Raw genomic sequence first — 24,807 nt, 5'->3', positions numbered from 1 at the left:
GGCTTGCTCCTACTTTCTGCTCATTTAAAAGAGCACTAAAAAACATTTTTTTCAAACTTGTCCACCCATCTTCTTCTGTCTTTGGAAAACTCACTACTTCCACCACTACATTTCTCCTAGATTGTAAGCTCTTCGGTGCAGGGTCCTTTCCTCCTCCTGTGTCACTGTCTGTCCATTTAAAGTACAGCGCTGAGTAATATGTTGGCGGTATATAAATCTACTCAATGATAAAAATGGTGGGGTTGCACCTATTCAAAGGGTAAAAAATTATTTTACCCAAAGTTACCTTTAAGGCAGATCTGTCCTATTTTATTTACTAAGCAATAAAAAGCTAATATCCTGCTCTTAGTACATCAAAGTAAAATCTCTTCATGGTGGGAGAAATAAATCTTAAACACTTCACCGATTTCAGGTACTGATTTTTTACAAGATTCTGTTCCTGGAATTATTAATGGTGTGGAGAATCTACTACAGAAGAGGAAATGTTTTGACTTTGTATCCCCATGGTGGCTAGTTATATACTATGCTAATGTAAAAAAAGATGAAAACAAACTACAAATAATAATTCAACAAATGTTCTACCACACAGCATGGTCATTAGTCCTTAATGTGGTCAATACAAACCCTTGTAATTATTGTTAACAACCAACAAACTGGCCACATTCTATGTGTATTTTTCAGTTTACATGTTTGAGAATTTGTGGCATTTTTAAATAAATGATATTGTAAAAACAGTATGTATTCATAATTAAATGGCAAGTTAAGTTGGGCTCAGACAGGTGACTTTTGACAGCGGTACCTCTGAAGTTCATGTCCTCAGCAGACCTTAAATCTGGTTACCACAGAATTATTTTTTTTCCTGCATTTTTGCCTTTTTGCAGGCATCTGAAAGTAGTGCGGGTTTTCAGATGCTTCATGCAGAATTGTAAGACAGTTTGCCACTATATAAACCTCCAACATCTTCAACAAATGCTAGAAAATGCCTCTGAAAAGCAAATTCTCCCAAACACTCAGCAGTTGAAAATATGTTCATTGGAATGGTTAATCATGTGGTTGACAAATACTGGTTAGAACTTTCTCTAGGTGCAGGGTCAGACCTGTGAACAGAGTCGGCAATCCCCTGCTGCTCGCAACGCAGCGCTTGTTTATAACAAACATCATTTGGCGATTTGATAGCAGACAGCAATGAGCATTATTGAACCTCTTACTGACAACCTCATTTGTTGTGTTGTGGGCTGCCCCAGGTGAGATTCTACATGCAACATCCTCTCCAAGGCAATGGTTAAATGGCATAAGGAAGCTGTAACTGCACCACAAACTCACTGCCAATCTGAACACAGCCTAAAAGACTAATCCTCACATTTCTATCTTCATGCTGTCATTTGCAAGGCTGCATGCTGATTTGACCAGCTGCCTTCATTTTTCTGCACTCCTTTCTCATGGAATGCACCAACCAGTTTGCTGCACAGGACTTCCCTGTCCCCTCCTACGTTGATTCTGTTAGCACCAGACTCATTTGTAATTTGATGGGGCATATTTGTAGGTGAGGCTTCTTCTCACTTTGGCCTCGCTAAAGTTTTCCTTTCCTTTGAAAGGCAGCTAAAAGAGGCAAATACACTTGGGAAGGTCTTCTGTAATTCAGGAACTACATTAAACAATTAATTATGGCCTAGTGGCCATTAGAGATGAGTAAAAATTTCCTCCAAGTTCCGATGGTTCTGCGAAATTTCGCGAAACCATGGGAAATCACTATAGATGGATTATCATGGCTGAATCCATAAATACAGCTGTGGGACTCCTCCTGTCAGTGAGTGATTCGCCGGGAACTACAGGTCAGAATGAGGAAAAGCCCTCATTCTTACCTGTAGTGCCCGGAGATCTCTCACTGAGAGGAGGATTCTCACGGCTCCATTCATAAATGCAGCCGCCATACTCCTCCTCTCAGACTGCAACAGCAATCAGAGGAACTGAGCTGCTCCGCTCCCGATTGCTCTTGCCGTCCTGTAGTATGTGTTCCTGGATAGAGTTCCACTGATAGCTCCGCTCCCCTGATTGGTCTTGCAGGTCCCAAAAATTCAGTCTTGCTGGATGAATTTACAAAGGCCGTTCTCGCCTACATGTTTGGTAAGCGAGAATGGTCCAATTGGCCGCCAGACCAAATTTAAAAAATTTGCTCGCTCATCCCTAGTGGCCATACCTCTCAACTTTGGGGATAGGGAAGAGGGACACTTTTTAGCCTAAAATATCTAAGCAAATACCATTTGTAAACCATAAAAAATGAAAACACAAAAGCTGATTTTTTAAACCAACAAATATCATCTTAGAGCAGTTTTATTTTTCAAAATCTGCTACTGTAAAAAGACGGGCCTGACCCATGAGTTGTTAGTTCCTTCAAAGCATGTTACTGCAGAAAGTTACGGAGGGATCCTAGAGGGATCCTAGAGGGATCCTAGAGTGATCCTAGAGTGAAAGAGACGTTAGAATTCATCAATGTAGAACGGTAGACAAAAAAGGATACTGCAGAGAATCATGGAGAGAACCTTGCGGAGTTGATTTCTTTGTATGTATGATAATGTAGAGAGTTGTGAAGCGACCTGGAAGTAGTTGGTTTGTTGTGAAGCCTGATTTTTTAGAAGGTTATGGAGGGACTCTAAAAAGGTTGTTCTGCAGATAGTGTGACACTAGCAAACTATGGCACTGTTTCAAATACATGTTTCTCCCATTTTCTATAAAAAAAGATAATTTCCTATATAAAAACTCATCCTATGGATATTTGTAGAACATTATCTATAAAGATAATAATGATATACAGGTGAGACATATTTTTATACCATGCCCTGCTCACCCCATCACCCCAGTACTCACTTAGCAGTCACTTCCCCGAGTGGGAAGTGAATATTTAAATGAGATGCCATTTACATGAAATGCCATTTGTAAATGTATTCTATGGTTTGCATTTTTTCTAACAGTACAAGGTAATGACAAAGAGCCATCGGAAAGCAAACTAGACTCTGTAAATGCAATATAATATTGTGCACATCTTTACACAGCTCCCCGCAGGTGAAAACATCCCACTCATTTTCACAATGTAGCTTCCTCACTAATATCTCTTAATCATAACATGCAGCTAGCAAGGTCCATAGCTAGTAATTACCATTCCAATCAGCAGCCCCCTCTGTCATTAATGCATCCAGCTGGGAAAATATACACACCACTTAAAGCCAGCACTCTCCTCTCTCTCCCAGCACTGCCCTCCGACAATGGGATAGTGGAGAGAAGGGATGAGGAGGTGGCAGAGAGGTGAAACATCTGTATGTGTCTGCATGTGGATGAGGGGTGCTGGGTAAATAGTATTTGCTACTGTTATTACAGTTGTATCAAGCATGTGTCTGAAGCACAGCAATACAATTGTAGAATAGAGATTAACTGGACTTTTTAAAGCAGCTGGTCACTTTATTAAAATAAATGGGTGTACTATTTAAAATGCTAAGGACTTTTATTCTTTTTAAATAGCGAGAAGATGATGTTTCTGGGAAGAGTGGGGGTGCTGTGTAAAGAAGATGGAATGCATCTGGACAGAGAGGGCTCAGAAAGGGTCACAAGTAATTATTTTAAAAGCATGCTTCTCATGGATGTGGTACAGTCTCTCCTTTTTCTTTGTTCCAGTGAACATTTGGATTACTTCACAAACAAAATACCAAGCAGATCATAGTGGGACACAGACAAAAAGATAATGAGTCCCTTTTTTATCAGCTTCCACTTCTTCTTTTGTAGTAATGATGATGATGTGTTATGTAAGTGTTATATGCTGGTAAGTCATATGAATCCACTGGAGAAAACAGGACCCAAAGGGCTTACATTTAGGCAATAAGGAAAGAAAGGCAGTTCCTTTGTAATATGGTATTTATGAAGTTGAGATTTTAACTTTCGTCCATAAACAGCCTAACTTTAGTTGGTCATTAAATGAGATCTGGGACTATCCTGGTTTTTAAAGCCTGGTAGCTCAATTCCCACTTAGATTTACCAGATGGTACTGTGTTTAATTGATTACAGCTTACTGTTTATTTATGGATCACCAGGATTCCAGAATTTTTATAAAAATGATGTTACTAGTGTATACATGGCCAAATGGTTTTTATTACTCCAATCTATAAGACATTTTCCACTGCAGTAGTTATTCATTTGCGTTTAGGACAGATAACAAACTTTACATCATGACCTGAGATTACCTGCCTACAATACACTAGTATAAGTGACAACGGCAATATAGTGAAACGCAAACACTACCCAATCACCATCTGTGGTCAACAATTAATTTTCCCTAAAGCACTGTTTTCAGAGCACATGTTTGTCTTCTGAACTGTATGAGCACTCTACAATCTATAACAATATGAACATTAGTGGTATTTCATACAGTGCAAGGCATTCTGCAATATTTATAGTGTGTATACACAGGCTTGCTGGCAACGAAAGAGTAGAAAACGACCCCCTACTCCGCTTTGTATGGCATTTGGTTATTAGCATTTGGTGAAGCTCTGATTAGCTCCTGAAAGGCTACAGACAAATTAAACATAGGCTGAGCTTGAAGGTGGAGTGGATGACGGGGCGGCATGAGGCAGGAGTAAATGCTGTTATTTTCTCTAATTGTTGTTTTTGCAGAAAGGTAATTAAAATCCCTTTTATTTCACACGTCAAGGACCGCAGCGGTAGAAGAGAATGAGGCTCCATCAGACACAATGTGCTGCCCAGTGGGGGAGCCTGGAACACAGTTTGCCAGGCATTGCCCATCACCTCCGGCTCTACTGCTTTATGTAGACGTTTTTTTTTTTTTTTTTTGGTCCGTTAAGCACGTTGTAAAGGGAAAAAAAACTTTTCTAGAAGTGAAACTAGAACAAATAAGAAAACTTTTCATAAAAGATAGCGACAACATGGCTATAGAGTTTTCTCTCCAAGCCTGCATTAACTCTTATTTCCATAATCAATATCTGAGATGCTTGTGTTGATCCCCAGGAGTAAAACAAAGACATTACAGGTTTTTATACAGAGCAGCCAGTTCTTACACAAAGTGAATATCTATCAAACAGATTATTGATTCTGTTGTATTTGATACTGGGTAGCTTTTAACCAGAAATACCATTGCTTGCCACAACACATGCAGCCAGCAGATTAATGGATATAAACAATCCAGTAACGGCTGACGTAAAGGGTCAGTCTTCCTAACACGTGTATCTTAAATCTTTGTGGACATTCTCTAGGATGAAGCATTTAAATATATCTTGTTGCAGGGAATCCCATGGACCCATTACCAGTTCCCCTGACATCCTATATTGTCTTATTCACCTTCATGTACTTATCTTATTAAATGTGCAGTGTACAGTGCAGCAGTGAGACTTGATCTGTTGCAGAATGAGAAATCTGACTCTATCAATGGACACAATGGAGGCAAGACCCTTCTGCCTAAACACTTGCCCATGACCACAAGCAATCACATGCATATATTATTAAAATATTAGGGTATGGCAATACTTCATTGCTCTGATAGGTAGAAAATGTAGCAACTTTATTAAAACCGGGTAATAGAAATTTGTTCAACTATTTATGTGTAATTCAATGTGTACTTACACCTCTATTGTAGGATGTCCTGTCCTCAGCCCCCTGCCATTCTTACTCTCACCTGTCCCTAACATCCAACATAATATCACCAATGAGGCCACAGAGCCAACTGTAATAATCTTCTGTGCTGGGTCAGCATACGTACTGTGCACTTCAGTCTACTGATTGGAGGATGCCCAGCGCATGTACAAGCCTTGGTGATAATGTGCAGGATAGGGACAGGCAAGAATAAAACTGACAGTGGTGGTGGAGGTGTCTTGAAAATAGGACATCTTACAATCTAAATATGAATGAAGGCAAAGGCAACTCTACTTTTAAAGAATATGTATGAATAGAAAAGTTTTCCAATTAAAATAATTTATGAATGAAGTTAGGTATCATTGTTTTACATGCTAAAGGAGAGGTTTTGTGTGAAAATAATCCAGTACCTTCCTGTCGATTTATGCATTGTACCATTAAAGTCCTTTGTTTACTGAAATATTAGGCCCCATGAGATTAACATCTTGATGGCTTTTCATTTCTAATATCGTTATGGCACTGATGTCTGATTGTTTCAAGGCTAGCGCAAGGATCAATAGGAATCTATACATTATCTAATTTGTTCAATTCAATTTCATGAAGCTGCACTGCTGATGCCTGAGCTCCTTGTATTAACCTCTGTATGACCAAAATGACAATTCAATAATCCCAAGAAGCTAAAAAAAAAGTTGATGTGTGTGTTTTACATTCACAAGCTAAACTGATTGAATTATATAAAGATACTGTTAACTGGCAGCAATATCAATCACTGCTAAAGATAATTAGCGGAGCACTGCTCACAGCTAAATAAGAATGAAATTCACTAGAACCCTATACAAAATACATTCATCTCTATGACACATTACATACATTCTCAAATATAACTTTTCCTATTAATCAAATCTCCTAAAGTGACAGCTCTCACCCAGGCCTTGTGATTGGATCTTTTACCATCTCATTTTCTAAAGAGATTTATATATAAAGGGAACTTTTCTGTTCAACTTAAAAGGTAATGAATGAATAGTAGTTTTGAAAATATTTCATTTCTTTGAGAATTATAGTTATATATTAGTGGGATCACGCTGCTGCCTTTAACATCTGTTTTCTGAAGATGATTTCATATTGTTTTCATTTATTAGAGTGTTCTCCAAGGCCTGGTACACACAAGCAGTTCCACTGCCAAATATGTGTTTTATCCTTAGAGAGTGATCTGAATCTTGGTTAGATGTAAACTAACTACTAATATGACAGCCTTTGTACTTCTGCTTTGTGTGGGTTGTTATGCTGCCAGCATATGGAAATTGCAGAGCTTAATACGACTTAACTGCACCCCTTAAAAACAAACCCCAATTTATGGTTTTGAGACTGTATGAATTTCTTATTTGTCTGTTAGGGCATGCTTGTGCACAGCAAAGAATCACTGCTTACAGGGTGCCAATTTAATTTTTGCCCAGGGCTCCATTTACAGTAAAACAAGCCATGGACCACATAAAAACATGTTCTAGTCTGGATAGAGTGTGGAAAGCTTAGAACCCCTCAAATTCTCTGCAGCTGGTTACTAAGCAATGACAATATGGGGTTTAATATTTAAAAAAAAAAAAGTCCGCTTAAAGAAAACTGCAAACTTACTGTTCTGTGTTCTTTGAGGACAATATTGTCTCCCAGTCCAAGTCACAGAGAGCCGCCCTTAATAATGGAAAATTTGCTCTCTTAAAATTAAATTTTTTTATCTTTCCTGTTTTTGCTTCCTGTTTACAGCTAACATTAAATTAAATCATATTATGGTGACTGCTACCTAGAATCTTTTTTACATGCATATTTGTTATAAGCTCTGCATTGTTAGAAAGAACTAGGCCCAGCAGAGTATCATTTCCAGTTGGGGCTTCTATAAACTGTACCATAAAATTATCTTGTAATAAATTCACAAATTTCCTCCCTTTTGCGGTTCCTGTAGTGCCATTACTCCAGTCAATGTCAGGGTAGTTGAAATTTCCCATGATTAAAACATTCCCACCTTTTGCTGCTTTTTCTATCTGTGCTAGTAGTTGGTTTTCTATTTCTTCCTTAGCACTGGGGGGCCTATAGCATACTCCAATCATTAATTGTGTATTGTGCATCCCCACATTCAACTCCACCCATAATGCCTCAACCTCGCTTGTTCCCTCCGCAATTTCTTCTTTCACATTCGCTTTCAGATCATTTCTCAAATACAGACAGACACCACCATCCTTTCATTTTGTCTTTACAAAAGAGAGTATACCCAGGAATATTGACAGCTCAAATTTGTTTTTGTTTTCCAGAGGTGAATAAACTGGAGTCTAGATTCAATTAGACAAAAAAAAACATGAAAATAATTGAGCACTAGAAGCTATAGGCTGAAATGTAATGTAAGCAAAGTGCAGCAAATATTTATTAAAAAAAGAAAGGTAATAAAAGCTGTCCCTAAACTGATATGTCGCACAGTTTTGTGCAGTGTAATAAGGGTGTTTTGTTCGGTTATAAAGCTCTTTGGGAGAAAATGTCAGTTGCAGTCTCAAGTGATAGATTTACAATGATGGAATTTTAAATTTTACATCTTGGTCGTGTTCTGGGTCCTAAAATGTACTTTTGTGAGCTCCAACCTCCTTAAAAATTCTACATCTTAAACATAAAATTACATGTAAAGTTGTGTGCAATTTTTTTTTCCTGCAGTATTTTGTAAAGGTGTGTTGAATTAGTATAATTAAAAATAGATGGGTATACATTCTTGAATTTCCACTGGTATTCTCGTGAATTTTAATTTAAAACACAACTGTATACATTATACAATATCAGTATACATAAGATCACAATGTGATAAAAAGACACAACCCTGCATCCAATACTTTGGGAAAAAGTAATATAGTCTTGTCACGTTTTCTTTTATTTCTTACATCCATAAAGGTAACCCTTTCAGAAAAAGATTACCGACTCCTAAAGTCCACAATGTCTGCTGCCAACTGTTAAAGTGCATGTATAAGTAAAACTGTTTTTTTTGGATAGGAAAGTGTTAAAAACCCTAAAATGTATATTTATTGTTGTCTGTATATTGCAGAAGAAATTTCCTCGAAGGGCCCATAGGAAATGAAAAGAAAATGTTCCCAATTTCTGTCTTAAAAACAGTTGTCTATTGTAGGACTTCCCACCCATTTTTTGCTTTCATGACAACTCTTAAATGTAGAATTTCTTCCTACTATGTATCCATATGGCAGTGGTCATCAGGGGATCTCCCCAGTGGGGACACTTAACCCTTCCCCAGTCTATCCACCACTGCCGATACATTATTCTTAGAAGGACATGCTAAGTGATATGGGCAGCTGTCTTCTGGAAGTCATTAGGTCCAGTGATTAATCTGAACGGTTGATATCAGTGGGTTATAAAAGGCCATAGCACCTGACAATAGAAGATCGGTGGTGCAGACATATAACCCTTGTGATATTTCAATATTCCAGGATGATAATGCCTCCATATATACTGCTATGCAAATTCTAATGTGGTTTCACAATCAACTGGAAGATGTCAAATACTTTCCATGAATCCACCAATCAACAGGTCTAAATAACACTGACATTTTATAGAAGATCTGAAGTGCAGGTTATAATGGACAATCTTTCCTATTTTCCAAAAGGCCGGGAAGCTTTTCCTTCTGAAGAATAGTAAATTATCCTACACTATCCACTATACAAAGATTAGAATTTCTTAACAATGTTCCAAGAGGGATGGAGGAAGCTTTTTAGGCTTTGCTCTTTGTTTGGTCCTCCATATTGTTATCCTGTAAGGTGATGCTGTAATTTGTGTGTGTGTAGGCACACATTATAACAAAAAGACAAAACTAACTGGGAAGGCACACAAAAGGGGGAAGGGGCTGATGTAATGTTTAGCTCCTCTGGAAACCCTTACCCTCTCTGAAAAGAGTAATAGATAGGCAGTGCTTGTATATGTGCCAGGCAGAGAATATTGACATCCTAAACAGACCCCAAATATCTTTTTCTTTAGGAGTAGATTTCCTTCTCCAGGATAAAAATACAGATCTGCGCAGGTGCACACTGCCCCATACATGGACAGGTAGGGTTCTATATAGAAGCATTTGACAACCCATATAAGATATTTTTCATTTTTTCTATGTATCAATTTTAGGTCTGCAGCTAAATTAAAACTACATTTTACATACCTAAAAAACCTCTGATTATTGAAATAATTTCATGTAAAGAACAATTTCCTAGTAGAAATGTGAGTCTATACTACACAGTATGTCTGCTTCCTCTACAGCTGTCTGCCTTGTGCTGCTCTGTCCCTCTCTTGTTAGTTAATTACCACTAATGGAAAGAAAGGGATTGCTGGCAGACTGCCAGGGAAATCAGTGGCAAGTTGGGAAAAGTTTCATAAATTTAGTGTAAGTATCAATTTCAGGGCTCGCTGTCAGGGGAGGAGTATATATATGTAGATGTTGTTTGAAGGGCAAATGCAAAAGAAGAAAAGAAATTGCACACTCAGAGAAGGCATTTACTGCCAAAACTTAGTGGGGGCAGACAGGAGGAGAGCCATTTCCAATCAGACATTTAGATCTTTTATTAGATTTATAACATTGTACTATGGTTGTGTCTGGATGAAAGATAAGAGCAAGATAGAACTCTGCACCCTGGGATAAAATCTGTATTTTTCCACATTATACTACATTAATTCTCACTCAGTGGCTACAAACTAAAGGCCCAGGGAACCAGCTTTTGTAGCTGAATGATAATTTGTATTTTGAAAAGTGACATGTGTGTCATATAGAGAATGTATTGTAACAGTTAGGGCTTGTTCACATGGACAATCGATTTGGCGATGCCCTATTTCAACTGCAAAACCAAAACCGCTAAAGATTCACAGAAAAAAAGCTTCTTTAACCTCTCTTAACCACTTGTTTAAGTTATAATAGGGAGGGTGTGCAGTTACTGACCACAGCTGATCCGGACCATACACTGGGTTTGATTTATTTAAGACTAGAAAATATAGATTATCATGGAAGAACCTGGGAAATCCAGCAAACATGGAATGGATTTCCTGAAATCATATTTCGTTAGTTGGCAATGTTTTTTAAATCTGTTAACCCAAGTTAACCAAGTCAACTGGAAAGGTAAGTATAGAGCCTGTTAATTTACACCCTGAGCATTGTATGTAAGTTCAAGCTTCACATTTCCTTACCCCTCCAGCCAACATATTAGGCAATAAAGCCATTTCAATAAAATACTGAAAGATAGCCTCAGGAAGGAGGTCAGGACACCTCTCAATTTGTTTGGACTTGTATTTGCCATATGGCTGGACCTAATTTACATTGTAAATGAATAGCCCTGTAGTTATAAGGTCTCTTTATTATTATCAGGAAAAGTCAAGGTCTACACACTGTTATAGCTGTCTGTATCTCTTATTTTGTATTAGATCTTCTGCTTTAATTTTCCATGTATGTGACAGTTTTATGGTTACCTGGATTTTATCACATAGGATGCTATTTATAAAAGGGTGATATGTTTTGTTCTTTTATTGCTGTTTTACTGCTGTTTAAAGTATCCCACTCTTTGTACTATTTATAAATCTCTGTTTTATTATGTGCTTCACACCCTAACTGCATCTAATGAAATGCAAAGTGCCTTCCATTGTCATTTTTCAATCTTCAGTATTTAAGCCCTCTCTCTCTCTTTACTCCTGCATCTGTGGAATTATGCAGTTTGTGATGGCATCAGAATTCAATGACTTTGCTTAAAATTCTCGACAAAACCGGACTGCAGAAAAAAATCATATTTGTTTTTCATACTATTTAACTATCACATCTACAATAAGGAGAAAATATTGTGGGTCTTCACAATAGCCAATCATAATTTAGGGGCTTAATATTTTATTTATTGTAATATTTTATTCTATATTGAAGTATTTTTTCTATCAATGTAGAGTACATCTATGTATGTGTGCATATAATAGTATAATATATATACCGTGTTTTCCCGATGATAAGGCAGGGCCATCAAATAAGACAGCCCCCCCATGAACAATAACTGTGTACTGTAGTCTTCTTCATGGGTAAATAAGGCATCCCCCTGAAAATAAGCCCTAGAGCATATTTTGGCCTTCCAAAAAAAATAAGACAGTGTCTTATCATCGGGGAAACAGGGTATATATACAAATGATTATTTTACAAATACAGATGTCCATAAAGAAATGCAAATCCATATTTGCTAATATTCAGGCTATTTCTCCTGCCTGTAAGCACTTTACCTCTCCTGTCTTAATAGTATGTGTATGGTCAACTGAGCTTACCAGCAATCATTAAAGCTGAACACCAGGCCTTACCTTTAGTCTACTGAAATCTACCTTCAATCTCACTCTGACTTCAATGCAAACAGTACGCTTCTCCCATGGTGCATTAGAAACTGCAGCAAGTCAAACAGAGCCCTCATCATCTTCTGGTTACTATTTTTTACTTTGCTCAGTGAAGCTGTATGTACTTTATTCATCCAATTCTGTGCCATATCAATTATTTTTAAATTCCTCTACAAATGGTTTGCTGCTCAAAATGAAAGCTGCCTTTGTGGCTTATTAAAATGTTCATTGTTAATTTACTCCTTTTGTGTTGTGGCACAGTAACACATATCAACATTTACTAAACTCCCAACCTACAGATATTAGTTTGTAAACTGCTAAATTACTAAACTAAAACCAACAGAATAAATAATATGGCTTGCCTAAAAAATACCAACTTTTCCCCTTACCTGAAATTTGGTGCGGATGCCCATTCTAGTGCCAGGCAGGCCAGTCCTACAGCTGCATATACCAGCAGGAAGAAAATAGTCACAATTGCAGCAATAGTGTTTAGTTTTCCTGCAAATAGCACCATCTGTAAGATAACAGAAAATGTATTTCAGAATAATATCTATGTTGTAAAACATTTGAAAATAAATTATTTTTATGGAAGAACACATATTAATTATCATTTTCTCTTGAGTATGTACATAGGCATAAAAGCTACAAGGATATCCAAGATATTCGAGCCAGGGTGGCAGTCCTCTGGCATGTTTAAATAAAATATGGGGAAGGTGATTGCACACAATATATCAATGTCTGTGCCGTGAATCACAGCAAATTGACAGTATAAAATCTATGTGCTACAGTAAATGTAATTATTTTAAACATGACAGTAAGCCCTTGGGATTTAATGGCGAGGACAGTACACAGTGGTAATGCAATGTTCCTAACTCTATTTCTGGGATGACAATTTTTGGACTAATTAAACCCTATGCCAGCTAAATTTCAGTGTTGGACTATAAAAAACTAAAAAAAAAAAACAAGTTTTTTTGCGGATTCTAGATTTTTCAATCTTGTTATATTTTAAATTATATAGATAATATATTGGGTCCCGCTGCCTGATTTTGCATTTCTGTTTTCCCTTTAGCAGTTTTGTATAATTAAGAAATGTTTCTCCTGCTGCAGATGAAGACAAGACTGGATGTATATCTCCTGCCCCACTATACTTTTTGTGCTATCTACCTAATTTTCCCACTAGACTATTTTTTCTTAGCTTGCAGCATCCAGCCACCACCGCTTTGAAAGACCATACAGTTAATCTATCTGGACATTTTGCTGCTCAGACCAAATCCTCACATTTACCTATTGCATAAGGACTTGATCCTTCTACTTATCAGATTTTTAGTGCCATATTGCCTGTATTTAGGACCTTCACAACTGTTGCATGGTTTCAATAGTACATCAACTAAACTCACAATAGTATTCAGATATTTTGCATGTCAACATTACCCCTGAGGAAGCCTCTTTAGACGAAACACGTCGGAAAACACTGAAATACCAGTAGCCAACTATTGGAAACCCATATGCTAGAAAATCATAATACCAGTAGTATTTGTATGAACCATTATGGGCCATGTACCACATGTGTAATTTAAGTTTCTTTTGCTACTATTTGTCACATGTAAACCTTGTTGATAAGTAAACATTTGTTTGCTTGCCAAAAAGCCCTCTCTCTCTTCTCCTTACTTTAATTTGATATACTGATTTAGGGCTGGCACACTATAAATATATCTGAAAAGGAAAAAACACCTTTATCCACTAACTTATTCCTAGCACTAACAAGATCAGACATGGGTGCACAAGGCAAACTTAGGCTTTTGGCTATTGGAGGGCATGAAACGGACCACTGTGTGAAGACATATAGAATTATTTACTATAGAAATAGTTAGTCACCCTAAACTATAGAAATAGGGCAGTCTATCATCCTACTGTTCAAGAAAATGATTCTAGCTGTAAGAAGACCTTTCTCCCAGATAGGGCAGTGCTCACTTACTGACACGTGAATGCCATACTGCCTATAAGTACTGTCAGCCCAGGTCCACATGATATTCAAGGAGAACAAAGTCTTTTGGGGACAGCACTGGTGTGGAGATGAGTATTGTTGCTCGAGCTGATCTTTTATTTTTTATCATGCTGAGCCCACTGATGTTTTTGATACAATAATATTGCTGCGGACAAAATTGGGCCTGGGCCAAACAGAAAGTGGGATGTACAAATTCAGAGAATTCAGTTATTTGGGGCGTTGGAGAAGGAATGGGGGGAATTCTAAATCTGTTTTTAGAAATCTTCCACTGGACACTGCTTTACTTTCCAAGGTTGCCAATTCAAGCAATGCTGTTTTGAAAATTTTCAAGGTTATTGGGCAGTTTCTATACTTCCACACTAGATTTATGGGTTGATGATTTCCAAAAGAGGTATTAAAGTACCATCAGTGTGTCACTATCACTGTCAGGTTGGGTCCCAACACTCACATTCCTTTTTTTATTTTGTTACCAAACAGGATTTTGGGGTATCTCATAATTTGGTGAGCTGCTATGCCCCAATGTTATCTCAACCTCTCCCATTCAAGCTAATTTGGTTACCCACAGTGAAGTTTTCTTCTCCCAGCCGTGCAGCAGTAGCATGCTGTGCACCTAGGAACTGCCACCCTTGTGGTTCTACACCATGGGTCTGAAAGAGCTTTTAGTCTTTAAAGGGTCAGTATACCAAACATATTTGTATTTTAGTTATTTTAGCTGCACTGGAGCTAGGAATTTACAGGCTGGTTTTTATACATCAGGCATAGAAAATACCCCTGTTTTAAACTTTACTAAAAATACATTTTGAAAATCACCAAACTGTAAAACTTTACAGCAACCACTGATACACATATACTAATAATATTTTAAGTTTAGTAATACAGATGCTGCAGGATTGCATTTTGCAGTGCTTAGGGTTGTGTGGTTCCTAAACAGACGTTAATAGGTTAATGGCTAGCGTTTGCTGTGCACTTCCATTTCCAAGGATCTAAATAAGCAGTGGAAAAAAATGCTCAGAAAAATAAACAAATTGATGAAAAAAGATAGCAGTGCCACTTTCTGTTTGGAAGAATAGACTTATTTAAGTGAAGCTGACATTGGTGATTTATCTGTAAGGTTCATGGCCATAACCCATCGCCTGCTGACTTCTGGCCCTCAGTCTGGGAGCATCATGCTGGATGGTGATGACTCTTTAACTAAATAACGGAGCATGGACAGAAGACACCATCCATCAGAATAAAGGCAGCTCTCCTTTAGCTCTCAATCCTATTTGTTCATAAGATCAGTTCCAGTGCACTGGGATTTCTGGAGAAATAGCATTTCTTTCTGCTGGAATGCAAGGTGAGTACCCTGATAAAGAGCAATATGTTCATTATGCACCTGACAGAAGGAGATACCGTAATTACTGCAGTTAAACAACGTGCTGTTGTATAAACCAAGCACAAAACTCTGCACTTAAACAGATTATAAGTATTACGCAGAGCATTTCTGATGGCACTTTCTTAAAGGGCTTTCCAGTTTAAAGAGCAATTCCAGGGAAAAAGTTAACTCAATCTGTGAATGAGATGCAAGCCTTTCTGCTTTAATCCATTGTAGTAATATTTTACAAAGCTTCTTACACATACACTGAATGTGTCCTCTGCTGTACCCTGTGCATTGTTCTTTCTGCCTGAGATATCATTCATTACACCCAAATTTCTATACCTGGTTCACATCTGTCTGATGCTTATCAGGAGCATTGTAATGCTGTCGGTGTCATACATTATTATTAAACAGGATTTACATAGCGCCAACATATTACGCAGCGTTGTACATTAAAATGACAGACAGATACAGGCAGTGACAGAGGGGGAGAGGATCCTGCCCTAAAGAGCTTACAATCTAGGAGACCAGTGTTTCTATTTATTAGTGCAGTGTACCTGCAATGGAAAAGAAGGCTTCTGCTTTAGACCTTAATATAAATTAACACATTAGCAAAAGCCCTTGTCATCACATATTTTTCTGCTTATTAAATGCTGCCCTTCCTGAAAAGTTGAACACATATAGTATGGAACTGAGAATCATTTATTTAGATAATGCACCTTTTTAACTCACAGCCCTTATTTATTAAAATATTAGTTTTATCTATTGACCAAAAATGTCATTTTTTTATTAAGAGGTCCCGTGCTATACTGTATTTTCAGGACCTTACTAGTTTATCAACCTGACTGTGCATATATGTTGCAAAAAATAGTCAAACAAAGGGTTAATATGTTTAAAGCATTCTATACTCAGTGTTCATTATCTGCTTCTCTTCCATCTTATCTCAGCTCCCCTCACCTCTTGCTTCCCTGCATCAGTTTGCCCTTGATGGATAATATGTTTAACACTCCATCACATTGAGTGTGGCAGCTTTACATGAAAATCAGGAATAAATAACAGTTCAGGTGCACGAGGATAACTGAGACAAGGTACTACTAAATGGTCAATTACCTCTTACCACTGGGAGTCATATATAAGAAGAGAGACGTGAGATACCCTCTGCATAACAGATGTGGCAGGACCCTGATTGTTTTCTGTATGCACTTATCATTTTAAGTAGACCTATATACAAACATCAACAAAAATCTACTTACATTTATTTAGTTTAAAAAAATAGAGACAGAAAGGCTAAAATATTAACCTACCAATGGCAACCGATGGCCAAATGCCTATTACCTTGGTGACATGACAGTTATCATTGATCTATTGTAACAGACTAGTATAGGTACACTTTATATGTGTCACGGTTTCAGATTTTATTTGCATGTGAACCTAACCTGCCTTGATAATTGTAATTACATTGTTAAATATAAGTAGCTTGTGCCTGTTTTACATTTTATCTTAATTTATACACAGTGGGGTCCTAGGACCAAACCATGTGAACTGTCAAATCAGAGCTTCATTGGGCAGTAACTGGTCTTAAACTGATATTATACCTTTAGGTAGATGCTATAGAGGTAAATGACCTAATACATACTTAACTATTCTGGATCTTGTAAGACTGTCCTGGATTTCTACAAAATACTAGCATCCCTTAGATTGCAGTGTCAAGGTTCTGTGGAGTAAAGGCAACTCCAATGCAAGTGACCAAGCTCCTATGGCCACCATTACAAGATAATAACTCCTAGTGACACCAATAAAAAGAAAAGGACTCCCACGAACACCAATGCAAAGAACTAAGCTCCCACCAACAACACTTAAAGGAAAAAATATCCACTGATACCAATGCAAAGGAGGAATTATGTTTGTTAAACAAAGTTTGTTTCTTCCACTAATGCTGGGAAATGGTTTTCCTCCATAAATGATATGGCTCCCACTAAGCAACAATGCAAGGGGCATTATGTTACATGCAGCTGACTACTGAACTCTGTAAACCGTGCTGTACATTACACAGTCTAAACCAGGGTATTTATTATCTTAACTGTTATTTTTTAGTTCACATTAATTTCAATTATTTCAATTTCAATTCAGTTCTTCATTAAGGTTGGGATCAAAGTGTTATCTATATTCTGTGTGCAGAAAGGTAATAGAAGAGTATCAGTTAAAAAATATATGTTTCATGCTGGGGTTTATGTGTGTCCTAAAGCTTAGTAATTAAGGAGTATTTTTGAATAATGTAAGGACTGTAACAATATGTGCCATAAGCTTGACCCAATACTTTGTAACCACATCCACTTTTACTAAAGTGTGCTCAGAAGTTTCCAAGTTCTAAAGTTAAGATGTATGATTTAATTGTTTCATAAGACTGTCAGGGATTGTGGTAGTAACTTCTCTGAACTTGAATTCCTAGATATGGAATAATATTATATTTTTGGAAAAATTCCTGTACAATTTGAAATGCAGCCATAACAAGTATTGTAAATCTGTCTTTAAATAAGCTTCCCTGAATTTTCGGTGTCCAATGGAACTCACACAGCGAGGGAGGATGGCCAAGTGCAATGAAAGCCAATCAGGTTCTGATGGCTTGAGTAGTGCTGTCAACCTCACAACACTGGAAAGAAGTCACTCAATAATTTTTATACTTACAAGATATTTATCGGTGTATGGCCAAGATAACTATTTTACCACTGAACTATATGTTAAATTCAGTCCTGAAAACAACTCACAAAAACTTTGGTCCACTCTACAACTTCATGCAAATGGGGGCCCACACTACAGAACATACAGCCAATCAAAATTCATGTTCACTAAACTATACTGGAATAAACCCATAATTTAACTGCAAATTTTCAATCAGTTAAACTATGGTTTAGGGTTTTTTCTGACTCCCTGGCAGCAGTACTAGCAAACAGCCAATTTTAGGTAATGTCAGCAGTATGCTATGATTTTAGTGGGTGGTTTAACCGGATGTTTCTAATTGAAGAATATTATGATCATAATACCAGTGAAATTTCAAATGTTTCTGTTCTCTTCAATCTGCATAGAACTTGAAAGGTATGGCACTGTAAGACATCTTGATGGTTTATTTCTCAATTCTTTTTCCCTTTGCTTTTCTTTATGCCTGTTGTTAGATGCATCTGTCATTTTTATGACTGTACAAGCATTTTTGGTAAATTGTGGACTTGTTGGGAAACAGGTGTGTAGACTGATACATAGCCACTTTCACATGGAGAGAAAACTGATTAATCCATTTTAAGCTGTCACATACTTCACATAATTGCAAAGAAAACTTGTGCACTATATACAGATCCCATCACCCATTGTGATTGTGATTGTGACAGTTGGGTAGTTTTAGCTCTGATAAGTATACTAATTGTTGGTACTATATATAACAACAATAGTTGTAAAGAAATGCCAGGAGGTTACCTAAGCCCTGTAACATATATTCAATACAAGGCCCAGGGCTACAGTTCTGGAGACACACGGCACAATGTAACATGCTGATGGTTTAATTTCCAATTGCTTTTTATTTTACTGTTCTTTTATTCCTCTTGTAAAGCACATCTGTCATTTTTATAGCTGTACAAACAATTTCTGTAAACAGTTAAGTGAGTGAGAAACAGGTGCACAACATATTATGTACTAAATCTATGCTTTGGGGGCTATTCATTAACACAAAGAACACTGTTTATCTACTGGACATTTTCAGAAAATTGTGATATGTTTTAGGAAGAAAAAAGGGAGGTAAAACAGACTTGACCATTCTAGACTTTTAAAGTGCAGTCAGTACCACTTGCTGTTGCACCATCCTAAACTGGGCATCTGATAATTGCAATGTATAGCATAGCAGGAACCAATTGATATAGCTACCAAATAGTATTTATTCGATGGGTTAGTGCAGTTCATGCTAGTTGCTTATATGAAAACTGTGGGCCTGATTTAATAAAGTTCTCCAAGACTGGAGAAGATAGACTAATGTAAGTGAACCTGGGTAATCCAACAAATCTGGAATGGATCTGGCCCAGGCTTAAAAACATTTGTCAACTAATAACAAATGTTTTTTCAGAAATCCATTCCAGGTTTGATGGATCACCTGTGTTCACTCATGATAGTCTATCTTCTCCAGTCTTGGGGAGCTTTAATAAATCAGACCTCCTAGAGGTGTAGGGCATTGTTATGTTCTACGATATGACAGAATCCGCCTAAAAATTATAATAATATTATTAAATCAGTTCATAGTACAGTAATACTGACCAAACCCAAACATTGCAGGCCAAACCCAAACATTGGATCAAAGATGGGTGGATTGGCAGCTTGAACCTTCAGCCTTATATTCAGTTCTTGCTCTAGGTAAGCTATTTACTTTTAAAAGCTTTATTTTTCTTCCACCATCTATATGTTTAGGGCATTATGCAGATACAACAGGTTCCGTTAATCAGATTTTCTTCAGAGCAAGTTACGGTTTCTGGTTCATCAATAGTGGCAAAGCTACAGAATTAATTGTGTTATAATGAGTAATCAATGAAGAGAAGGTGTAACATTATCACATAACTGCTTGCCTTGTAGCAAACACCATTTTTTAAACTTCTAAAAGATGAAAGTCCAAATTTGTTAGTCTCGTCCATGGCAATGCAAATTTCAAAAACCTTAGGGAAACTAAGGTACACATTATACTTCAATGCTTTATAGACTGATTTTCAGGAAATACATCAAATAGGTAAATGAAATGGTTACGTGAACAGCCTCAATCCTGAACAATAGTAGACTCTCATGTTAAGCACAAATGGTTTTTGCCCCATGTCCTGCAACAATGTATGGGTTCTCTAGTTTTGACTGGTACCTATCCTGGGCAAAAAAAGCAATACCTTTAACTCTCATCTCAGAAAGCCTCACACATCTGCCTCTAAGTGTCCATTTATATTCTGACTCCGAGAGATTAGATATGGTAGACATAGTGGCTGATTTATTAAAGCTCTCCAAGGCTGGAGAGGATACACTTTTATCAGTAAGGCTGGGTGATCCAGCAAACCTGGAATAGATCTGGTCCAGGATTCAAAACATTTGATAGCAAATAGCAAATGACTTTAAAGAAATCCATTCCAGGTTTGCTGGATCACCCAACTTCACTGATGAAAGTGGGAGTTTTAATAAACCAGGCCCATACTGTTTTTTCCCACTGCAGCATTTTTGTACGTCCCCTGCACACTTTCCTTCTGACTGAATATCCACCCCCTCCCCAACTAATATTCATTTTTCTTCCTACAGCACAAATTGTTAGTGCCACTCTGTTGCTATACTACTAGTGGAATACCGGGGACAAATTTGGCAAGCACCATTTACTCATGCTTTATTATTTTTGTATGTATGTCTACAGAGTGTAATGCATATCAGAGCAAAGGTTAGGAAACACTGCCTTGCTTTCAAAAGTTGCTTGCTTTCCAGTGCTAAATCAAGAGATGGGATATTGAGATCATAAAACAAATTGCCTAATATTATCCAACATTGGGCCCGGTTTAATAAAGCTTTCTAAGACTGGAGAAGATAGACTATCATGGGATGGCCTTGATGGTCCAGCAAACCTGGAACAGATTAAATAAAATTAATTTGTTATCCGTTTGTAAATGTTTTCAATGCCAGACCAAATCCATTTGAGATTTTAGGATCACCCAACCCAAGTTCCCCCATGATAGTCTATCTCCTCTTGTCTTGGAGTTCTAAAACATCAGGCCCATGGTGTATTTGGGCATTCTAGCTGCACAAAATTTCAACAATTCACATCTCAATCTTCTGTTTGAAATAATGCGTTTGTTCACAGGCAAATTATTTACTGATACAAAAAATTCAGGTACTTATTTATATGAAATATATATTACAATAAAATACAATCAATGGAATACATATTCCACATAAAATAAATGTGCCAAGACACTAATATACCACTTTTTTCCATTATAACGTCTTACTCTATAGCCTGCTGCTGTTTTCAGATCATCCGTTTCAAATTACTTTCCACTCCAATTTCAGCTTTTTTTGCATTTTTATATCTTCAAATATTCTACTTATCAATTTAGTCTACATCAGACAGTGTGACCACTATTTTGTCAGGACACCCTGTCTGAACATAACTGATCTCTGAGTAATAGAGGCTGTGATGATCGTGGTGTTAGACAGGGCTGTACTTGGCACATACTGACCCATAGTAAGAGGACAGCTGTGAGGAAGTGCTAAGCTTTAATCAGGTATAATTACTCCTCAACTGGCAAATTAATCAGTCTTGTTTGAAACAATCAATGAAGACTGATTTCAAGTACTAAACAAGTGAAACATTTGATCATGAAAAGAAGCCTATCTGGAACAACACTGATAGAATTATGGCAGGGCCCAACATCTGTCAGGCAAGGCCATATTGCTACCAAGCACTGAGGTCACAGGCAAAACCGTTTTTTCTAGCTTTTGGAATCTATGACTATCAGTTTTCTCTATCAAAGTGAATATAGGACCTTTCTGCTAAATGTATGCATTTATCAGACTCTTTGTAAGGAAAAGTGCAGTGCTCTGGGGGACCAGTGGAGGTAATTGTATTGTTTGCCAGGATGGGGGACCAGTGAAGGTATTTTTAATCTTTGCTAATACTTTTACAAAAAAAAAAAGTGTTGATGGCTGGAGTTGCTTTTGAGTGAAGGACGGGATTCATTTTGTTAGTATTCTCATACTCATGTGTATACTGTACATAAATATGGATTTGCTTGCCTCATTTAACTCCTTATATAGAATTGTGATATCAATATGATTATAATATTACTATTAATATTCTGGGATTAGGAGAGAAGGTTGGTTGATACTGTTCTGTATATTGATCATTGGCTTGTGCAGAACACATTATGAACTTCTTTTGGCACAGGTAGTATAGAGAGAGTTCTTAGCTGTGACTCCCTGATAGATGAGGCCCTCTGTCTTTAGAAAAGATCAATGTTGTGCTGGATGAAAGTTGGATCAAGCACTATATATTTATGTATGTTGGGGGAGAATACACATTCAAAGTTTTTTCCTGGCAAAACGTTGTCATACACTCCTATTATAAAGCTTATTATAATATACAAAATAATAAATCACTCTGATAATTTGTAACTAACATAAGTAAAAACAATTCATAGTCTTTCCCAACAATATGATAGTTTTTAACACTTGAATGGAAATGTTCTTAAGTATTTGTGCACTACTAGGAAAAAACAGGACTAGGTTAATTTTAAAGATATTTAAAAAAAAACCCTGCCACTAGAAAATTGTAGAGAAAAAATGTATTTTTGCAGTATAGTCCAGTATGTAAATTATTTTATCCTTTACTCATAACGCCTTTTATAAGGCTAAAGTAGCCCCTAAAAAGCAATGTTCTTACTTGGCCCCTCTATTGTGGGTTCTTTCAGCAGCGGGAATCTCTTAGCTAAAAGGCCTCCTACAGCCAGGATTTCTTTGGCAGCTTGCCAGAGAACACAGTACAGGGAGTTCCAGAGAAAGAACGAGCTTGAGAGCTTGGTAAAAGGTAGTGCAGAATGAGACAGGTGTGAACAAATCATGAAGATCAGAACCTTGTGGCCTACATCAAAGTTGTGAACAACTAGTTGGACCTCTAATTTATTGCACATTTAGATTGGGGACACAATTACTACCCCTAGGTGGATTTTTTAAATGGACCGCTCTAATCCTTCTGCAGAAAACACATGCAAAGTCTCATGTCAAAAAACTTGTTAAATATTCTTAACTTTGCACAGTGGGGTGTATACTGCCAGCTCATCTATGGCATGTCAAAAATGCAGCCAGGTGACAGGGACGTAAATTCTCTGCACATATCCAGTCATTACAAGACCTAATGGACTTAGAGTAGGGCCTTGAAACAGAAGAGTTGGTGAGACGGTTGGTGATGACAGGGCAGCAACCGTAACTCTAGACCTGTTATTGATGGAGCAGGGCACAGTACCGTGTGGCCGTGCCATAAAGTGAACATATGCTGTGTATACTTGAATATTATGGCAAGAGTCCACTTCACCCAGTGGACTTTTGTTCTGATTTATTAAGGGTAAGCAACTCTTATTCATGTTATAACAGAATAGGTGCTTCATATGTTGTTTGTATGTTAAACAGGTAGATGCAGACTTTCATATTGTTCATAAATCCCAATGCATATGACACTTTGTAAACTATTACCTGAACCAAGAACCAGGACATGACAACAGATACCCATGGGTTCCCTCCTCGAGATGTTATTTTTGCCGGCCTTAGGAGATACCCTGTCAGAAAAACACAAACAATTAACCTGGGATCAGGTAACCTACTTGGAATATTTTAAATCATAATCAGCTAGTTATTTGTTCCTTTAATATAAAGCCCAGTTCCAGAGAAACACCAATAAAAGCAGCTTAAGATAAAACAAGCAATATATGTAACATAATACATTACAACATCATCTACGATTAGCACGTACAAAGCTGTTAACGTCTAGGCTGAGTAACAGGAGCACCAGCATAATAGGACCATAGGGCTATTAAAAGCAGAAATTACTAGTTATACTCAGCCATGGAATAGAGCAAAATAGCAATCTTCCTAATTGTAATGATGCACGGTATTTTGATGGGTAATTTACAAGGCTTTGTGGTGATAAATCTGTGATTGGATAATGCATAGAAGAAAGCTGCCTGCATTGCACTGTATTAATTTGCCATCCCAGACACTTTCTGCTAGAAGCAAAGTGTGCTGTTGTGTAAATGGTTAAATGGATGAGACTAAAAGATGCTGTTGTGCATTAAGTGCATAAAGTGGCCAATGTTTCATACACTAATACACCAGAGGGGACTGTGATAGAAGCTTTAAAAGCTTCTTCATTTACTTTTTTGTTGTTGAATTGATACAATAGTAGATGTTTGGGGTGCACAGTTAAAATGCCTACTTTATCAAATAAAAAAAGCTGTATCGGAGCAATGGTCTGCAGGCTGTTAATGTACAGAGTTTCCTGACAATTGTATTATTACCACTGGTAGACAGTGATACACATAAATCTATTCATTCAAGGAAAGACAAAATATCAGATTTGCTGGAACCCATATCTTCGCCTTTTGGGTAGTTATGGCAACAAAGGCTGCAAAATTCCCTTTATATTAACAGTCTATATGCTATCTAAATACAATTTTGTTTATTTTTAATATTTATCAGCTAACAGATTTTTATAAAAGTGAACCTGGCTGTACTCTCCTAACTGAAAGTGTTATGGCAGCATCCTCCATTCAATTTTATGGTTATCAGGCTTTGTTTGGCCTGTCTAGAGGGGCATTTGGACAAAGCAGAAAGGTATTTTTTAAAAGGTAGTGTTCACAGTGTTTTTGAGGATTTAACATACAATTTTTAAAAC

At 37.2% G+C, this 24,807-nt stretch overlaps 1 protein-coding gene across 2 annotated transcripts in view; it reads right to left on the bottom strand.

Annotated features, from left to right (window-relative positions):
- LOC140328579 (solute carrier family 12 member 9-like) overlaps positions 1-24,807 on the bottom strand; it is a 115,986-nt gene that overhangs the window by 25,727 nt on the left and 65,452 nt on the right. For both annotated transcript variants that reach the window (XM_072408305.1, XM_072408306.1), the window contains 2 exons: positions 23,610-23,692; positions 12,396-12,520 (listed from right to left, as the gene is read on the bottom strand). In XM_072408305.1, the coding sequence (XP_072264406.1) occupies positions 12,396-12,520; positions 23,610-23,692 (208 nt within the window). The remainder of the gene's footprint in view (positions 1-12,395; positions 12,521-23,609; positions 23,693-24,807) is intronic.

This window comes from Pyxicephalus adspersus, chromosome 4, assembly GCF_032062135.1.
Source record: "Pyxicephalus adspersus chromosome 4, UCB_Pads_2.0, whole genome shotgun sequence".
NCBI lineage: Eukaryota > Metazoa > Chordata > Amphibia > Anura > Pyxicephalidae > Pyxicephalus > Pyxicephalus adspersus.
This window is presented reverse-complemented; position numbering and strand designations above follow the sequence as displayed.